We start from the raw sequence: 17,968 nt of genomic DNA, 5'->3' as shown, positions 1-17,968 counted from the left end.
TATCATATACAAAAATAAACCCCGTATTTTGTGTCAGGCCCTTTGACATTTTTGTTTCTTGTTACTGAAATTTTCCTGATGAACTTTTCTACTTGCTATTCCCACTTCCCACTTAGGTAAATCCTGGAGCCAGGACCATTGATAGGAAGAGTAAAGGAATTGTAAACCAGGGGACCGAGGAAGCCATGAGGAATCAATAAATAACTAAGCAGGCATTACTCTCTATTTATTATCTGTGATTCATACCTCTCTTTCAACATGTAGAAGAGGTTCGTGCGTTCCACAGCTTATCACTACCTCACTTTTGTCATGGGAAAAAAAAAAAAACCCTGACAACTATTTGATCATAAATACAAGGTACAATAAAGAACATATTTTCATAAGAGTAAAAATATACATCTTGTGGTCACAAGGGAGAAGCATGCATCTGGCCTTAAGTAAGCTTTGGCTGCTGTGGCCGAGAGTGACGTCAGCCAGTTAGGCAGGGAGGAGGACATAGGTGCTCTAACTCGGGAAGAGAAGAGGTCTTTGGTGAATAGGGAGGAATTGCCCCCAGTGTTGCAGGAGAAGGAACGCAGAGTAGCAAGCCAAAGAAAGAGGAGAACTTACTCAGGGCACCTGCTGAAGCACCTGCCTTGGTGGAGGAAGAGGGGGTGGTCTGGCCGCGTTTGGCACTTTTGGCAAAGATTGACTTCGGAGCAAGAGGCACAGTCTTCTGTGCAGTTCTCGCAGCTGCCGCTCCTCGCCGAGGGCCACGTGCCTTGGGGACAGGATGGGACGCAGGTCTGAGCCAGCAGATAGGTGCCTGGAGTCCCAGGGAAGAAGACAGGTTAGATGATCCTCAGGTGTCTGCTCTAACAGTACACGCACCCAAGCAGAGAACTGACACTCCCAACAGCTTTCTTAACTGCTCTGGAGATGCAGGTTTGATCACTGGGTTGGGAAGATCCCCTAGAGAAAGAAATGACAACCCACTCCAGTATCTTGCTTGGAAAATCCCATGAACATAAGAACCTGGCGGGCTATAGACCTTGGGGTCAGATACAATTTAGCAACTAAATAGCAACAACAAAGACCCAAGTATCCCTAACGCTTATTTCAGGATTACCAAAACATCTTTTAGTGATGACTGAGTTTTCCAAGATGAGTTAAGGCTTGTTTCTTTGACTTTCCTATTGATATTGCTGTGGGTAACCTGGGGCTTCCCTTTGCCCAAATAATCTGTCTGTTAAGACCTTTGTCTTCCTGGTGGGAGGCAATTATGTATCCACAGTTGAATGGAGTCTGCTCTGCATCTCAAAGCATCTGTGTTGGGACACTGACACAGTAGCAACCCTTCCACCCAACTCCACCTTTAATGGACAGTCCATCTATTTAGTTTTAATTGAAAAATATCAGATGCATCATCATTAAAACAACCCAGAAATCACCCTGAACTCCAAAATTCCAAGAAAATTGTCAGTTTTCTTTGTTGTTGTTGACTCTTATGTATTGTAAAAGTAGAATCGTGGCAGATTGCACATTCTAACATAATGATCACTTTAATAGGGGTATAACATTCTTAGTTTTTAATGTGCCATGTTGATAAACTGTCTCCTTAATTCAGGGAAGTTATTTCTGACTTGATTTTATAGATGATGAGGCCGTTAATTTGTTGAGCTGTTGTGCTTTGTTTCCCTCCCCTAAATTCAGTACCAAAAATGAAGAAAAATACCAGGTAGACGTTTCATCCCCATGTAGATTCTCTATCTTAGTTCTTTTGTTTCAGCTAACGCACTTTAAAAGAACAATGGAACCTCTAGAAATGTCGGGCAGCCAGAGACCCTAGCAAACTCTGTGGCGAAATTGATCATTGACTTAATCGTGCTTTGGATAAGAACCATTTCTTTTCTTTTTTGTTCTGGTCCCTTGAAAGCTAGTTTTTATTATAGAGCAGTGTTCGGGTCCCTGTGTTTCTCCAGAGCTCCTGCTGTGACAGGAGCATGTGATGGGACTGTATCACGAGATGCTGACCAATGACTGACTTGGTGTGGCCACTGCTTCCTCCTGTAACATGCCACACTCACCTTTTGGACATGAAGTGCACAGGGTTGCCGATCCGTGGCAGGTTTTACAAGAAGAATGACATGACTGGTGTCTTCTCAAAAGGTCTGTGTAAGGAAAGAAACAAGAAGTCTGCCCCTTTTGAATAGGTACATAACATAGTTGGGAAAATCTCATGAGTAATCTCATTTCCCTTTTCACCCTAAATAGACCCTTCAATTTGATAGCAGTTAAATGTTGGCACCACCCATTGCCTACCAAGTGGACTTCATTTATTTTATTTTCCTTACTCCTTCATTGACAGTAGATGTCAAGCCTTTCTTTGCAAATTTCCAGTGACAGGATAGCCTTAAATATAGGGGGATATTTGAACTAACAGATGTTACTTATTTTATATTTTGTAAATGTGTGGTTGTGTGTATGTGTGCTGGAGTTTTTGTGTCAAAGGTAATCACTTATTTCTCCAATATTCTTTGATGATCACTTTTCTTTACTCCAAGATGATAGCTGAGAATTCGTTGTGCCCTTTTTTTTTTTTTCCTGTAGGACCAGATTTCATAAACTGGTCAGTGTTTGGGTCTCTGTTCTTCATAGTACCCACTGTGGGATGCAGCCTAAATTGATCTTTTAAATTTGTCCAAAATCATCATTAAACATCAGTAGCCATCGGAGAGCTTGCTGGCAGGTCAGTGACAGGAAGGTCATCCCAGGTTAATAAGCCATGAATCTGAGAAACACACGAGCTGCTTCTCCTTTCTTCCCCCACAATCATTCGCTGGACAGATTTTGTCAGGAAGGCAGCAGCAACTCAACGGGATAGTTGTGCAACAAGGAAAACAGCCTCAGTGACATCACTCACTCAGGACACACAGAGATCTTGACTAACTTCCAGTAATTGCTCAGGAATCAGCATGACTCATACGGGGGAAATTTAGAAAAAGAAGTTCTAGCTCAGAACATGTCGCACAAATGACCCTGAAGTTCAGCCAGTGGTTATTGTCGGCATCTTACCATCCCCCTCCCTCCTTCCTCCCCTTCTCCTCCTTTCTCCCTCCCTTCCTCTCTCCCTTCCTGCCTTTCTCGCCTGTCACTTCCTTCCTTCTCTTCCTGAGAGTCTGGCAGAGTCTGGTCACACCTGCCTTCAGATCCCAGGTGTGCTTTTTCTGGGTAGGGTAACCATGGATACAGTAATTAAACTCCTTGAGTCTTACAATACTGTCCACATCTCTAAAATGAGAGCAAGTGGTTCTTCCCTTACAGGACTCTAGTGGGAGCTGAGCAAGACAACGTGTAAAGTATGCACAGTGTCCCAGTAAATGGTGGTTCCTGCTGCTTCATTTCTTCGTTTGGTATCATTCCACCCTATTTCTCAGGCTGCTGTTTTACTTCCCGTTCTCTTTCCTCTGTTCCGTACTTGGAGTGGTACTGGGAACCAGTATCTTGGTTCCTCTGAGGGCACTCATAGTCAATACACTGCTGACCTTGCTGCAGAGAAGGCTTGATAGGTAAGTAGGCAATAGATAGCCAGAGATAGAGCTCTGTGGACATAAACGATTGTCCATGCTGCCATGCTGAGTGGCAGTTTCTTTCCAACTGCGAGAGAAAATTTTGTACTGGTTTTCTAGTAGACCGATGAGCTAATATACACTGCTGGGGAGTTCTGCTAAGAATTCAGCTAGCCAGGGCAGAGCAATGCTAGTCCCTGGATTTTCACAAAAGTGATGATGATGGGTGTGTTTACTAACCTTATTGTAATCTTTTTGCAGTATACACATGTATTAAGTCATCATTTTATACACGATAAACCTATATAATGTTGTATGTCAGTTACATCTCAATTAAGCTGGGAGAAAAAGATGCTTACTTGATGAGAGCAGTTATTCAAGGAATAATAACTAAATATTCATCTGATATTGAGCACCTTGAAGATCTTTATACATCCAGGCCATGGGTTGATTTTGTTTTGATTTTAACATTTTTGTGCTAAAATGTTATATTTTTAAAAGCTAGACGTTTTAATTAATTTTCTCACATTTAAAAAACATAATGTATATATTTACACATAGTATACATACGTTTATAATTACACATACATATCTCACATTCTGGTAGCTTGATATATCACTCCAATACACTTGGTATAAAATTCTGTAATGTCCTCACATCTCGACTAGAGGGTGCTCTGCACACACCGTTAGCAGTCAGGCTTGGGCAATGGATAAAGATCCCCAGCGAGAGTTCTTTTATCAGAATAGATTAGATCTCAACAAGTAAAATTTTTGACCTTGATCGGTTTCTCTTTTTTCTATTCCAGAAATTCTAGACTGAACAGGACCTCACCCCCTCCCCTGCAAAAAAAAAAATCACCTTGACAAAGAAAATATAATGTACATCCTTCAAATATGACTAATAAAGTATGGGTTCTTCTTAAATTTTTTAGGTTAAAGAAGCAATTCTCTCAGGTTCAAAATGTAGACAAGGTGTACACTGTGAAGTCTCTCTTACCATCCCCCTCCACCCTTTTATACAAACTATTGACAGTGTTTATCATGTTGCCTTTTTTTTTTTTTCTGTAGTTCTGTATTTCGGAGACCATTGTTTATCAGGATATAAAGACTCTCATTCTTTTTGATGGCTCCATAGTATCCCACTGTGTGGCTCTGTCATATTTTTTTTTCCTACTCTTGTTGGTAGCTGTTTAGTTTTTTCCAACCTTTGTTATTTCAAACAAGGCTGCAGTGACTAGGAAGGCAAAAGTTGCTTTTCTTAAAGATCTGCAAGGACAGAGGCTTTTCTTGATAACTTTTCTCAAGAATAACCACTTTGTGCCTCTGGAATGTCCTTATATGTTCTTGAAGTCTCCACTGCTGAAATTCCTCCCAGTCTTTCCCTTTGGATACCCACTTATATTTTAATTGGAGGTCCCATCCTCTCTCCATTTTTCTCACGACTTCTGCATCCCTGCTTGTTCCTCACTGCCTGATTTCTTGGATTGGTTTTTACATCACAGAGTCTCCTGGTACGCTTGATCATCTTGTCCTCCCTATTTCCCTGTTACCTCTTTTGATTTGAAACTTCCACCTTCGTTGCTCCTGCAGCAGGCTCTTCACCAAAGATGGGCTTGCAGTGGACACAGGTACTTTTTTTATTAAAAAAGAAAGAAATGTTTTATTTTTTTTAATGCAAAAAGGATGAAGAAGATAAAGTTTGCCCCTGAATCTTACCACTCAGAAATGTCTGCTGTGTATACTTTGGCGCTTAGATTTCCCATCTTTGTATTGAATGCATGAGTGTAATTACATATGTGTATATATATGTGATCATTGACGTCTTCTGCATATATAGTACTGATCTTACATTTTTCACTAATGTAATGAATCTTATAGGAATTTTTTTTTTGCCATGAAAATTCTTTGTAAAAATATTTTTTGATTGGTGTTTCTGCATGAATCTTAATTCACTTAATGTTTTTCTTCATTACATTTTTAGATTGCTCTCTCCTTTATTTAGATTATAACTAAAAGTGCTGTCAACATCTTTGCACACATTCTTGGTTAAGTCAGGACTCAACTTGGCTATTAGGCATCCCAGCTGACTGTCATTTGCCCTTCTTTCTGGGACTGTTTTTTTCTTTTTTTTTTTTTCTTTTTAAGCAGACCTGTATTACTCCTTAGGCCTCCAAATTGCTTTATCTCATAAGCTCAAGAAGGCAGTTTTGAAAGTAAACTAGTGTTTCGTGGGTTGAAACTGGATTAGGTTAAAGGGTTAGAGAACAGATTGACGTTTTTTGCGCCATACTACGTGCTGGGGGTTTTATACGTATTCTTCCATTTAATTCTCAAAATGATCTTGTATGAGACATTTCATATTCCCATTTCATAGGTGAGAAAACTGAGGCTCGGAGAGGATGAATATCTTGCTCACAGTCACAGAGCTGGTAAAGAATGGAGCCAGGAATTGAGTTCAGGTGTGCCGAATTCTAAACTCTATCTTCGTTAGAGAGATGTTTTAGTAATTCATTTAGTTTCAAAATAGTTTGGTAGAGGTCAAGGCAGTGATGTACTGGTAAAATGGTTCTTTGGAAAACAAAACAGCAACAAAGACTTGATTTGTCATGTTTACCAATTTCAGTGGTGTAAATATTCCCGCCATAGCTGATTTCAAGCTACCAATTGTTTAATAATCCACTCATAAAATTCCTGGATGTTTAATAATCAGTGTAAGCAGATACACATGGCTCCTCCATATCACTAGGCCAAAAGTTCACTTAGCTGCCCAGCCATGATTTTCTGCACTCTGAGTTATGATTGATTAGTTAAGTAAAAATTGTGCCCTCAGTTGTAAGTGAGGCAACTATACACAAAGTTCTTATTAAAAAAAAAATCAGATTTTTATGGTTTTTTAAAAAAAATTGTCTGAAGTTCGCTTACTATGAAGTAACATATCTCCCCACTGTTGAGAACTTTTTTTTCACACATGTGTGGCTTCCAGAGTTTGTAACTGACTCTGGGATTTTGGTCTTTCTCTGAGCATAGGAATTAAAATCAAAAGACAGACTAGTGATAAATTGTTAGGATGTGGTCAAAGATAAAAATTTAATTTACCATGTCTGTGCTTTGTAGATTAGACTACCATCAGAATATGTAATTAGAACCTGCTACAAACATGGTTTTAATCAATGATGGAAATAGGTGGGTAGGGGAAATGTGCAGGAATTATTCTGAGGACTTTCCAGCACCACCAGGGGGGAAACCACTTAAGAAAACCCAAATGATTTAACAGTAATAAACTGTTTCCATTCCCAACAATGGTTTTAGGAAACCAGCTGAAGCTATCGTTTTCTTTCAAAGCCCGTGGCCTGGCACACCTGAGCATTTCCACTAACAGTGGGTCTGCTGATGCCATTGGCAGCAGTCCGTTTGACATTGGTCGTTACCACAGAGGGACATTGGACTAAATAGTCCTCACAAATATATTAGTGACTGAGACAGGCAGTCTGGGGATGATCTGTGCTTTTGTGCAGGGACTTTTTGGTGGCAGGAAGAACCTTTGGAGATGACTTAGTCTTGGCTGAGGATTTTCCAGCTGTGGTCTGATGTGTAGTTGAATCTCCATCTTGGACCAGGGTAGGAGGCATTCCTGCTCAGTGGGTAATTTTTTTTAAAAAAAGATTTATTTATTTAACGTTTTGGGGGCTGTGATGGGTCTTCATTGCTGCACTTGGGCATTCTCTAGTTGGGCTGAGCAGGGGCTGCTCTTCATTGTGGTGACCAGATTTCTCACCACGGCGGCTTCTCTCGTGGTGGAGCTCGGGCTCTAGGCACGTGGGCCTCAGGAGTCACAGCGTGTGGGCCCAGCTGTGGCTCATGGGTTTAGTTACTGTGCCGCACGTGGGATTGCGGGATCTTCCTGGACCAGGGCTTGAACCAGCGTCCCTTGCATTGCAAGGTGCATTCTCAAGCACTGGCCCACCAGGGGAGCCCTCAAAGGGTTTTGGCAGAGGGTGATGACCCGTCGTCATCAGCCCTCTCATTATGAGTAGCCACCTTATTAAAAGAGAAGTCCAGTGGGCTCTAGTTGGATTTTTATTTCAAGGCATTTCTCCAACACATGCTGACATAGACCATGGGATGGCTTTAGCTTTTGGATGGAAGAGTGATCTTATTGTTTCCACTGGCAGTAGTGTGGTTGAAGAAATGGGACTAAGTTTGTCCCACCTGCTCTGTCCTGCCTGTATCTGAGTCTGTGTTTGAAACAACAAAGACAACACAACCCCTCGCTGGTACCAATTGGCTGGCTCCGTTCTCTCGTGAGCTCTCTGGCTTGTCTGGGCTCCCTCTGAGTTGACCAAGGATGACTGCAGTCTTCTTTCTATCATCTTAAACGTGGGGCTGATAGTGCTTATTCTCTGGAATCCTTACTCTCCTACTACAACCTCAGCCTTGTTTCTTAAGGAAAAGAAATCGAGAGAAAGATGTAGGCGTTGGTTTAAATACACTCAGGGCCTTGTGGAGTGCGCTGCCATTTACTGTCCATTTCAGTGCTGCCCAAACCATGCTGCGGAAGCTGAGCTGTGGCCTCACCTCGCTCAGTGAAGACACGGTTTTTTCTCATTGTTTGTAGTCTGCATGAATGTCTTATTCCCTGGGTTATAGGTGTGGAAAAGCTCTGCTATGTCACTGACTTTATTGCTCTTGTCCGGCCATGAGAAACAGTCTCATCTGCTTTGTGAATCCCGCATTAGTGCTATCTCCCCAAATGGACTAATTCCTTTCTCTCTTCACAAATATTGCGTTTTGATAGTAGAAAAGGCAGAGGGGTAGATGTGGTGCCTCGCACAGCGGGGAGCAGTGAAGCCTTGATTTCTGCTTGCAGAGTGCGTAGTCCAGTTGAAAGGGATGTGTAATCATTTGGGGAATCGAGTCTGCTCTGGCTCTTGGCTCCCTGAACCTTTTCATCATCTGGACGCCAGATAAAATACAGATGTTCCGAGCTAGAAACACAGCACAGACTATTTTCCTCTTGGCTTGCACCGCCTCTTAAATGCCTGCATGCCAGACAAACTCGTTTTCGGCATTTTGGTTCAGCTATAATTCACGGAAGATATCCCACTCTGGAATGAATGATTTTCTCCCCAGCTCTGTCTCTGAAATCAGCCTGCATTCTAGGTGGCCTCTGGCCGCTGGGTTTGTGATGCTGTCTGAGATGCTCTTGCGTTAAGTCACGTAGGCGACACTGTCATTGGAGACAGCAGCTGTGGACATCCTCCCTCTGAGACTTAGCAAGAGGCTTTTCTCCTGCCCCAGATCATCCCTCCCTCCAGCTCTTACAAGACTCATCCCAAGCAGACCTGCTTTCAGCTGCTGCTGCTTCTGCACTGAAATGACCTTTTTAAACAAATCCTTGCCTTGAAATCAAGACAGAGAGCATCTCTTGTTTTCATCGGCGTCTCTGCATGGAATGTGAGTCAGAGTTTTCCAGCAGGAGGAGGATTTTGTTTTTTAACCACCTCAGACATGGAGAGGCCACTGCAAGGTTGTAATTACCTTACCAGGAAGCCCGTGACCAAGCCTTCAGGGCCTGGCGGCCACTTCTGAAGACTCAGGTGGGAATGAATACATGTAGGTCTTTCCTGTTAGGCTCCAAGCTCCCACACCTTTTCTCCCTCCTCTCCCCTCTCAAGCCCACCTGCTTCCCGCGTCTGCAACTAGAGAGGGTAAATTTTAAAAGGTAAGCTTGAATGATGGCAAGTTCTACTAATCCAGCCAGAGAGACCAGCCATTTCAGCTGAAGTTCCCATGATTTACAGTGATTCTTTTTTGTCTAAGGGCTTCTCAGGTGGCACAGTGATAAGGAATCCCCCTGGCCGTGCAATAGATTCAAGAGACCTGGGTTTGATCCCTGGGTCAGGAAGATTCCCTGAAGTAGGAAATAGCAAACCACTCTAGTATTCTTGCCTGGAAAATTCCATGGACAAAGGAGCCTGGTGGGATACAGCCCATGGAGTCTCAAAGAGTCAGACACGACTTACCGACTAAGCACTTCCTTGTCTAACTGGACAGGCTGTCCCACTAGTGGTTTTCTTTTCTCTTTTTAATAAAGAGATATGTGAATGTCGTCGAAGCTATTCTGACATCTTTGAGAGAGTGGTAGTCATTTCTCTCTCTCTTTGTGTGTTCCGCAGCCCACTCCACCCAGCTGGAAACCCAAGTGGCCAGATCAGCTATCAGTTGCCCTTTGGTGTTTGCTTCCCTCCTGACCAAGGGCTTCCCAGGTGACTCAGTGGTAGAGAATCCGCCTGCAATTCAGGAGACGTGGGTTTGATCCCTGGGTGGGGAAGATCACCTGGGGGAGGAAATGGCAACCCACTCCAGTATTCTTGCCTGGGAAATCCCACAGAGGAGCCTGGTGGGCTACAGTCCATGGGGTCTCAAGGAGTCAGACACAGCTGAGCAACAGGAGCAGCAGCTCCTGACCAAATGCCAGCCACACCCTCCTGCCCTTTCTTGTGGGGAGCATCACAGAGGCTCCGGGATGCCACGCTTTTGTTTCCCTGCCTAGCCTGCATCTCTTGGGTATCCTGAAAGCAAGGCTTTGGGAGTGGGGGAAGGGGGAGGAGACAGCTGGACACCTCCGGTCCCTCTTGGGGGGCACGTACCATTCCAGAAGCTGCCTTCCTCCTGGGTCTGGGCGTGACGCACACATGTCCCCCGCAGCAGCTGCAGGCCTTCTCGGCAACTGCTGCACTGGTCGTGGCCAAGGCCAGTGCAAGTTTCACAGGCTTGGTGGCAGGGCTCACAGACTCCCATCTCTGGGTCACCGTAGAAGCCAGGGCCACAGTACCTCACGCAGCTGCCCCCTACGTGAGAACATAAGACAGGAAGCCTGAAGTGGAAGCCTGGCTGGCTGAGTCAGGTGCTCTGCACAGCGCCAAGTTCTAAACAGGCCAAAGGGAGGCTGAGGAACATTTTTTAATCTTTAAAGAAACCATGATGACATTTGCGTATTTCAGCCCAAGAATCGTGTCTTAATAAATCCAACACTTTAAGTCCTCTTTCAACTGAAAATTTAAGTTGGCTATCAAGGGTTGGGAGCACAAAGACTTTTATGTTCTCAAGACCTTGAAAAATTGCAGATAAAATGATCTCCACACATACAGAGCCCCTGAAGGTCATTGTGTCTGCCCTGCTGTCTCTCCCAATTGGAAGACTCACAGTGTATTTCCTTCCCAGCCATTCATTTCCATCAAAGTCAATGAATTGACTTAAATCTGAGACTAAAAGATCTTATTTAACTTTTACAGTGCAGGGAATATAGAACATGAATAAAGTCTCAAGGAAAGAGTCATGTTCTGAATGTTCGAGGTGACTTCAGTTCCAAAGCATTTATTTCTCTTCAGTGTCTGTCCCTCCCCTCCACTCACTCTGCTTTCCGTCAGCTTGGAGATGCTTGAGAGTAATTAGTGAAGTAGGAATTATGCTTCAGGAATAGAAGTAGAAGGAAGTAGTCCTGACTAATGTTTATTTTCAAACCAAAGTAAAATTCCTGCTTGGACAAGAGGCACAGGAAGACTAAAACCCATCAGACGAGCTCTCTTGTCTCTGAATAGAGCCCTGGGGCCTTTTCTCACTTTGTACCAGGCCTGTTTTCAAGCTCGGGGCTTCCCTGGTGACTTAGAGGGTAAAGAATCTGCCTGCAATGCAGGAGACCCAGATTCAATCCCTGCATTGGGAAGATCCCCTGGAGAAGGGAATGGCAACCCACTCCAGTATTTTTGCCTGGAGGATTCTATGGACAGAGGAGCCTGGTGGGCTACCATCCATAGGGTCGCAAAGAGTTGGACACGACTGAGCAACTATTTTCAGGCTTACCCAAGAGGAAGAAGCCCTCTTCACACCAGTAACACTCATTGTGGTCACAGTTGCCGCAGTTGGTATCACACGCTTTGCATTCAGATTCTTCCCTGTAGGTCTTCTCAGGACAGGTTTTATAACAGTGGTGTTTGAACCTGGGGAGATAAGATACAGTTTCTTCCGTGAGCTATGTTAACATATTAATATTTCTCTTTATCATCATAATTTAATCTCCTTATATGTCTACACGTCATTTCTTTTGAAGTTATAATCTTTTCTCCCTTAATAACTTAAAATATAAGTGGCATACACATTGCATTAGTTCCAGGTGTACAACATAATAATTCAGTATTTGTATATATTGCAAAATGGTCACCACAGTAAGTCAAGTTAACATCTGTTATCATGATTTCAGAATTTTTTTTCTTGTGATAGGAACTTTCAGGATCTATTCTCTTAGCAATTTTCAAATATTGTGCATCATGAAATTTTTTATTGAGGAATAGTTGATGTACAATATTATATTTTTCAAGTGTACCACATAGTGATTCATAAATTTTAAAGATGATATTACATTTATAGTTATAAAATATTACCTATATTTCCCATGTGTACAATGCATTCTTGTAAATTATTTATTTTGTACATATATCACATATCATTTTTTAATTGAGGTCTAGTTAATTTACTCTGTTGTGTTTCAAGTATACAGCAAAGTGATTCAGTATATATGTGTATATATATATATACATATACACATGTATATCTTCTCCTTTAGATTCAGTTTTATATTTGTATTCTTTTTAAGATTCCTTTTCATTATAGGTTATTACAAGGTGTTGAGTAGAGTTCCCTTGGCTATATAGTAGGTCCTTGTTTTCTATTTTATATATAGTAGTGTGTGTGCGCATGCAGTCCCTCAGTCATGTCTGACTCTTTGCAGCCCCTTGGACTGTAGCCCGCCAGGCTCCTCTGTCCATGGATTCTCCAGGCAAGAATACTGGAGTGAGTTGCTGTGTCCTCCTATAGGGGAACTTCCCGACCCAGGGATCAGATGTGTCTCTTGCATCACTTGCATTGGCAGGCAGGTTCTTTACTACTAGCACCACCTGGGAAGCCCCTATATACAGTAATTTGTGTATGTTAAGGCAAAACTCCTCATTTATCTCTCCCTCTGTATTACACATTGTTTTTAGCAGGTGTCCATATTTGGGTTCAAGGGAGAAAATTTGGTCTGTTGTGGGTGTGTGTGTCATTAATCACTTCCCTTTAAACTTCAAGGACCCTTTATTGGGACCGCAGGGAGGGGCCTAGGAAGAAGGAGAAGGGTACATTTATTCATGGAGTACTGATTATGTGTCAGGTACTAGCTCACTTAAACCTCTGCACAATCCCCGCATGGTAGCTGTTCAGCTCAGTTCAGTCGCTCAGTCGTGTCTCACTCTTTGCGACCCCACGAACCACAGCACGCCAGGCCTCCTTGTCCATCACCAACTCCCGGAGTTTACCCAAACCCATGTCCATCGAGTCAGTGATGCCATCCAACCATTTCATCCTCTGTCCTCCCCTTCTCCTCCTGCCCTCAATCTTTCCCAGCATCAGGGTCTTTTCCAATGAGTCAGCTCTTCGCATCAGGTGGCCAAAGTATTGGAGTTTCAGCTTCAGCATCAGTCCTTCCAATGAACACCCAGGACTGATCTCCTTTAGGGTGGACTGGTTGGATCTCCTTGCATTCCAAGGGACTCTTAAGAGTCTTCTCCAACACCACAGTTCAAAAGCATCAATTCTTCGGCACTCAGATTCCTTTATAGCCCAACTCTCACATCCATGCATGACCACTGGAAAAACCATAGCCTTGACTAGACGGACCTTTGTTGGCAAAGTAATGTCTCTGCTTTTTAATATGCTGTCTAGGTTGGTCATAACTTTCCTTCCAAGGAGTAAGCGGCTTTTAATTTCATGGCTGCAATCACAATGTGCAGTGATTTTGGAGCCCAGAAAAATAAAGTCAGCCACTGTTTCCACTGTTTCCCCACCTATTTGCCATGAAATGATGAGACCAGATGCCATGATCTTAGTTTTCTGAATGTTGAGCTTTTTTTTTTTTAATTTTTTTTTTTTATTAGTTGGAGGTTAATTACTTCACAACATTTCAGTGGGTTTTGTCATATACTGACATGAATCAGCCATAGAGTTACACGTATTCCCCATCCCGATCCCCCCTCCCACCTCCCTCTCCACCCGACTCCTCTGGGTCTTCCCAGCCCACCAGGCCCGAGCACTTGTCTCATGCATCCCACCTGGGCTGGTGATCTGTTTCACCATAGATAATATACATGCTGTTCTTTCGAAACATCCCACCCTCACCTTCTCCCACCCAGTTCAAAAGTCTGTTCTGTACTTCTGTGTCTCTTTTTCTGTTTTGCATATAGGGTTATCATTGCCATCTTTCTAAATTCCATATATATGTGTTAGTATGCTGTAATGTTCTTTCTCTTTCTGGCTTACTTCACTCTGTATAATGGGCTCCAGTTTCATCCATCTCATTAGAACTGATTCAAATGAATTCTTTTTAATGGCTGAGTAATATTCCATGGTGTATATGTACCACAGCTTCCTTATCCATTCGTCTGCTGATGGGCATCTAGGTTGCTTCCATGTCCTGGCTATAATAAACAATGCTGCTGATGTTGAGCTTTAAGCCAACTTTTTCACTCTCCTCTTTCACTTTCATCAAGAGGCTCTTTAGTTCTTCTTCACTTTCTGCCATAAGGGTGGTGTCATCTGCATTTCTGAAGTTATTGCTATTTCTCCTGGCAATCTTGATTCCAGCTTGTGCTTCCTCCATCCCAGTGTTTCTCATGATGTAGCTGTTACATATCTTTAATTTCCAGATAAGGGAACTGTAGTTCCCTTATCTGGAAAGATTAGTGATTTTCAGGGTTAAGTGCTCAAAACCACATAGGTAAGAGGGGGGACTGGGATTCTACCCAAGGTCCGTTTGAATAGACAACTTGTGTGCTTTTGTCACCTGGCACTCGCCAGGTCTGAAACAGGTCAGTGTTGAGTTCAAGTAGTCTCATGAGTCCATGATGTCTATTACCAGGTTACTGATTGTTACCAGTGAAGTGCCCAAGCTTTTCTGTGTATATCGTTTTATACAGATCATTTCTTATTCTTGTTGTACGGTAAAACGTTGTAATTCAGACTCCATTGAGGTTCATTTGAAACGGGGAGTGGAATGAAGTTGACCTTTGATCTCTGGTGAATTTCACACTGTCATAAAATATCACAGGGAAGCTTTGTATTTCTTGCTTAACAGCATCTATTGTGCAGTGTTCAGTTAGCTGTATTAGAAATGACTGCACGTCCTAAAGGGCTATAATATGTATTTCTGGAAACAAACGTCTGAAGTTTTATGCTTAGTGATGCTGGCCGTGTTCTTTCAGTGTATTTGTGTCTCGAGGGGTTTTATGAAATGTGTTTGTTAGTGTGCAGTGCTAAAGTGGAGAGGTGGCCTCCAAAGTCCAACAGAGGAAACGGCTCTCAGGTGACAGAGGGTGTAGGCGCAGGTGAAGGGGTGTGTTCTGGTATCAGAGTGAAGAAGGCAGGCAGGGTAGAGCTAGGCTGGAGGGGTGGTGGTGGTTCTCTAGTCACTAAGTTGTGTCCAGCTGTTTTGTGACTCCATGGACTGTAGCCCTCTAGACTCCTCTGTCCGTGAGATTCTTCCCAGGCAAGGATACTAGAATGGGTTACTATTTGCTTCAGGGGATCTTCCCTACCCAGGGGTTGAACCTGTGTCTCCTGCATCGTAGGTGGATTCTTTACCATCTGAGCCACCAGGCAAGAACCAGGGTGGAGGGATGGGGAGCTGTAATAGGGACAAAGAGAATCACTCACCTGCTACTGCATGGTTGCTTTTTTTTATTTGAGTCTGAGCTCTCCTTCTTGGCTCCTAGGGGAACATTTTGTGCCTCTACCATGTGACCTTGCCAAGAAATGCTTGCATTCCTGCTCTTCATGTCTGCTGCGGGTTTGTGTCACTGACCACATGCCAGCGCTGAATGTGCTGACAAAGGGCTGGCCGCTCACTGAGTGTCATCTGGTCTACCTTACAGTAATCAGGGCTAGGGGCCTCTTCTCCACCACTCCCCTATTTAAATGGGACAGTAATTTAAATCATTCAGTCAGGAGGATGTAGGGACATAGTCAATGTAGAGAATATTAGGCAATTCTGGAGAAGTTGAATTAAAACCATAAGTTTAAGTCATGCTGAGGTTAATAGATTATTTTTAGTATGTCTCAGCTTGTTGGGTTTCCCTTCTCTCCCATTATCCTCACCCCTTTTAACCTCTTTCTATCCGCCACCACATTTTGAGTTCTTGGAATCTGATGGAGGAAAAAGGCCAGGTGTTGACAGAAGGAGTCAGCCCACCAAAGTGGAGGCAACGCAAACATAGACCACCCCAAAGAGCCTTGTCTCCCTTCTTTTCTTAGTTTTTCTTCCAAGATAGGCACCAATGTATCCTGGAAGGGAGACAAGAATAGGAGGGGGAGGTGATGCTGAGACATAACATCCTTGATTTGTGGATTTGTATCAGAGAACTTTGGGGGTGATGGTTATCTGCATTTCATTTAACCTGGTGGTCTTCATCTCTCATTGCCTGTAGGGGGATTAAGAGCTTAACAAACACCTGGCTTTATCCTGGACTGTCTGACTGCCCTTTAGAATGAGGTCTCCATGCAGACATTTGGAAATGACTTGCTTGGGGTCGAGTGTATTATTAAAGTCTGTCCATAAACAGCAAGGTCTGAATCTTGGTAACCCATGGCAAGATTCCTAGACACCAGTGTCAGGCTGGGTGACTTCCAGGACCAAGAGAGAGAGGACCTCCTTTCGAGGCAAGAAAACAGCTGGGCTCTTATTGCTAAATCCAAGAATTGTTCATTAATAGCCTGACAAGAGAGAGTTGCTTCAGGCTGCAGGGCCTCTTTGCTTTAATCACTGGATTTAAGATTAAGTCAGTAATGCTTAAACTGCAGAAAAAGTTAGTGCCATGGAAAAAAAAAAAAAGACCAGACTTACATGTAGTACTCTGTAGCGCATGATGTGCAGGTTCCTGGATCATCTGGAAAAAAATTATAATATAAAAATAATAATCATTGAGTTCATCATTTGAAAAACTGAGTTTTAGAAAAGTTGTGGCTTGAGACACATGCTTATGGGATGGTTTCACAAAATGTACTGTCTAGAAATGATGTTTGAGTAGATTGCACTATTTTAAAATTAGTAACAAGATGTATGCTACGATTTATCTTTATTAAAGCTAGTAAAATAAGAGCTCCTAAAAATTTGGCCCTGACTTCCAAGGAGGAATAGGTCCAAGATACTGGGTCTTCAAATTGCTGATCAGAATGATCTACATAAAGAAGCTCCCAACCACAACCTAGGTAAAGGCTTCAGGTGTGTCCACACACACATTTGGAAGGGACTGCAAGCCTCCGACCTGAATGGTGGATTTTTCATGAGTTACCCCTTAATGCCAATTTGAGGGAATCTCGTCTGGGAGGCTTCTTTGAAACCTGGATAAGTATTTATTTCTTTTTCTAATACAGTATATCCTTTTGTTCTGCTCTTCACCACCCTCTTAAAGAAACTGTCCTGTTCTCATTAAGTACAGTGATTCGTTGTGTCCCTGTTGGCTCAGAGGACTCTTTCCTACAACTTTCAGGCGACTTAATGAGAAAGAAAGGACTTTTCAAATCATGAACTTAGACTGTTTCTCTCTCCTGTCCCTCCCTGAAAGATCCCAACTCCAAGATCCAGTTATTAAGACAATTTGGTGACTTCCTCTGGCCTGCAGTTCTTGAGAGTGACAGAGTTACTTCCAGTAAGTTCTTTCTGTGATCTAACTTATACTCTAATTTTGCTCTTCTCATTCTAAAAGGAGATAGAAAAGAGTTGCTCCTTTTTGAAATGTTCATCTTGGTATATGAGGATTTATGTCACCCTTAACTTTATTTAAACTAAATATTGGATTGGCCCAAAAGTTCATTTGAGATGTTATAGAAAAACCCAAATCAACTTTTGGATCAACCCAATAAAACTATGTCCCTTGAACTTTGTTCTTGGTTTCCCTTTCTGATCTAATTTAGGCTTTATTCTGGTTTTTGAGACGTCTGCTCCTTGATGGCAGAGTCAACTTCATCTGAGTCTTTAGCCAGACTTTCATCTTGGCTCTTCCTAAACACTGCTGTGTATCACGCATACTGTGACTAATGCATATGCCAAAACTTAGTGGAAAAATTTCTAGAAGAGGTTCTATCATGTAAGCAGGGCTCCCTAGAACCTTCTGGAAACAACCTAGTGATGATACCATGGAGGGGGCACTGGCCTAGGAACTGGGCTCCCTGTGTTTAATTTGAAGTTTTCACCCTGGCTCAACTGTTTTATGAACTTGCATAAGTATCACTCTACTTTCTGAGCACTGATTTCTGCAGGTATAAAATGATTCTGTAGGATAAGACTGTTGCTAAGCCTCCCCCAAAGTCAAATATTCTGAAGCTAAGTC

General features: G+C 42.8%; 1 protein-coding gene across 3 annotated transcripts in view; it reads right to left on the bottom strand.

Moving 5' to 3' along the window:
* Window positions 1-17,968, bottom strand: part of PCSK5 (proprotein convertase subtilisin/kexin type 5) — a 498,339-nt gene that overhangs the window by 35,285 nt on the left and 445,086 nt on the right. For 2 of the 3 annotated variants that reach the window (XM_065908244.1, XM_065908246.1), the window contains 6 exons: window positions 16,483-16,525; window positions 11,415-11,551; window positions 10,202-10,402; window positions 5,102-5,182; window positions 2,067-2,150; window positions 610-805 (listed from right to left, as the gene is read on the bottom strand). In XM_065908244.1, the coding sequence (XP_065764316.1) occupies window positions 610-805; window positions 2,067-2,150; window positions 5,102-5,182; window positions 10,202-10,402; window positions 11,415-11,551; window positions 16,483-16,525 (742 nt within the window). The remainder of the gene's footprint in view (window positions 1-609; window positions 806-2,066; window positions 2,151-5,101; window positions 5,183-10,201; window positions 10,403-11,414; window positions 11,552-16,482; window positions 16,526-17,968) is intronic. The other variant, XM_065908247.1, reaches the window with a different exon arrangement.

The sequence above is a fragment of the Muntiacus reevesi genome, chromosome 17, assembly GCF_963930625.1.
Source record: "Muntiacus reevesi chromosome 17, mMunRee1.1, whole genome shotgun sequence".
In the NCBI taxonomy this organism is placed as follows: domain Eukaryota; kingdom Metazoa; phylum Chordata; class Mammalia; order Artiodactyla; family Cervidae; genus Muntiacus; species Muntiacus reevesi.
The sequence above is the reverse complement of the archived record's forward strand: the minus strand, read 5'-3'. Positions and strand labels throughout refer to the sequence as shown.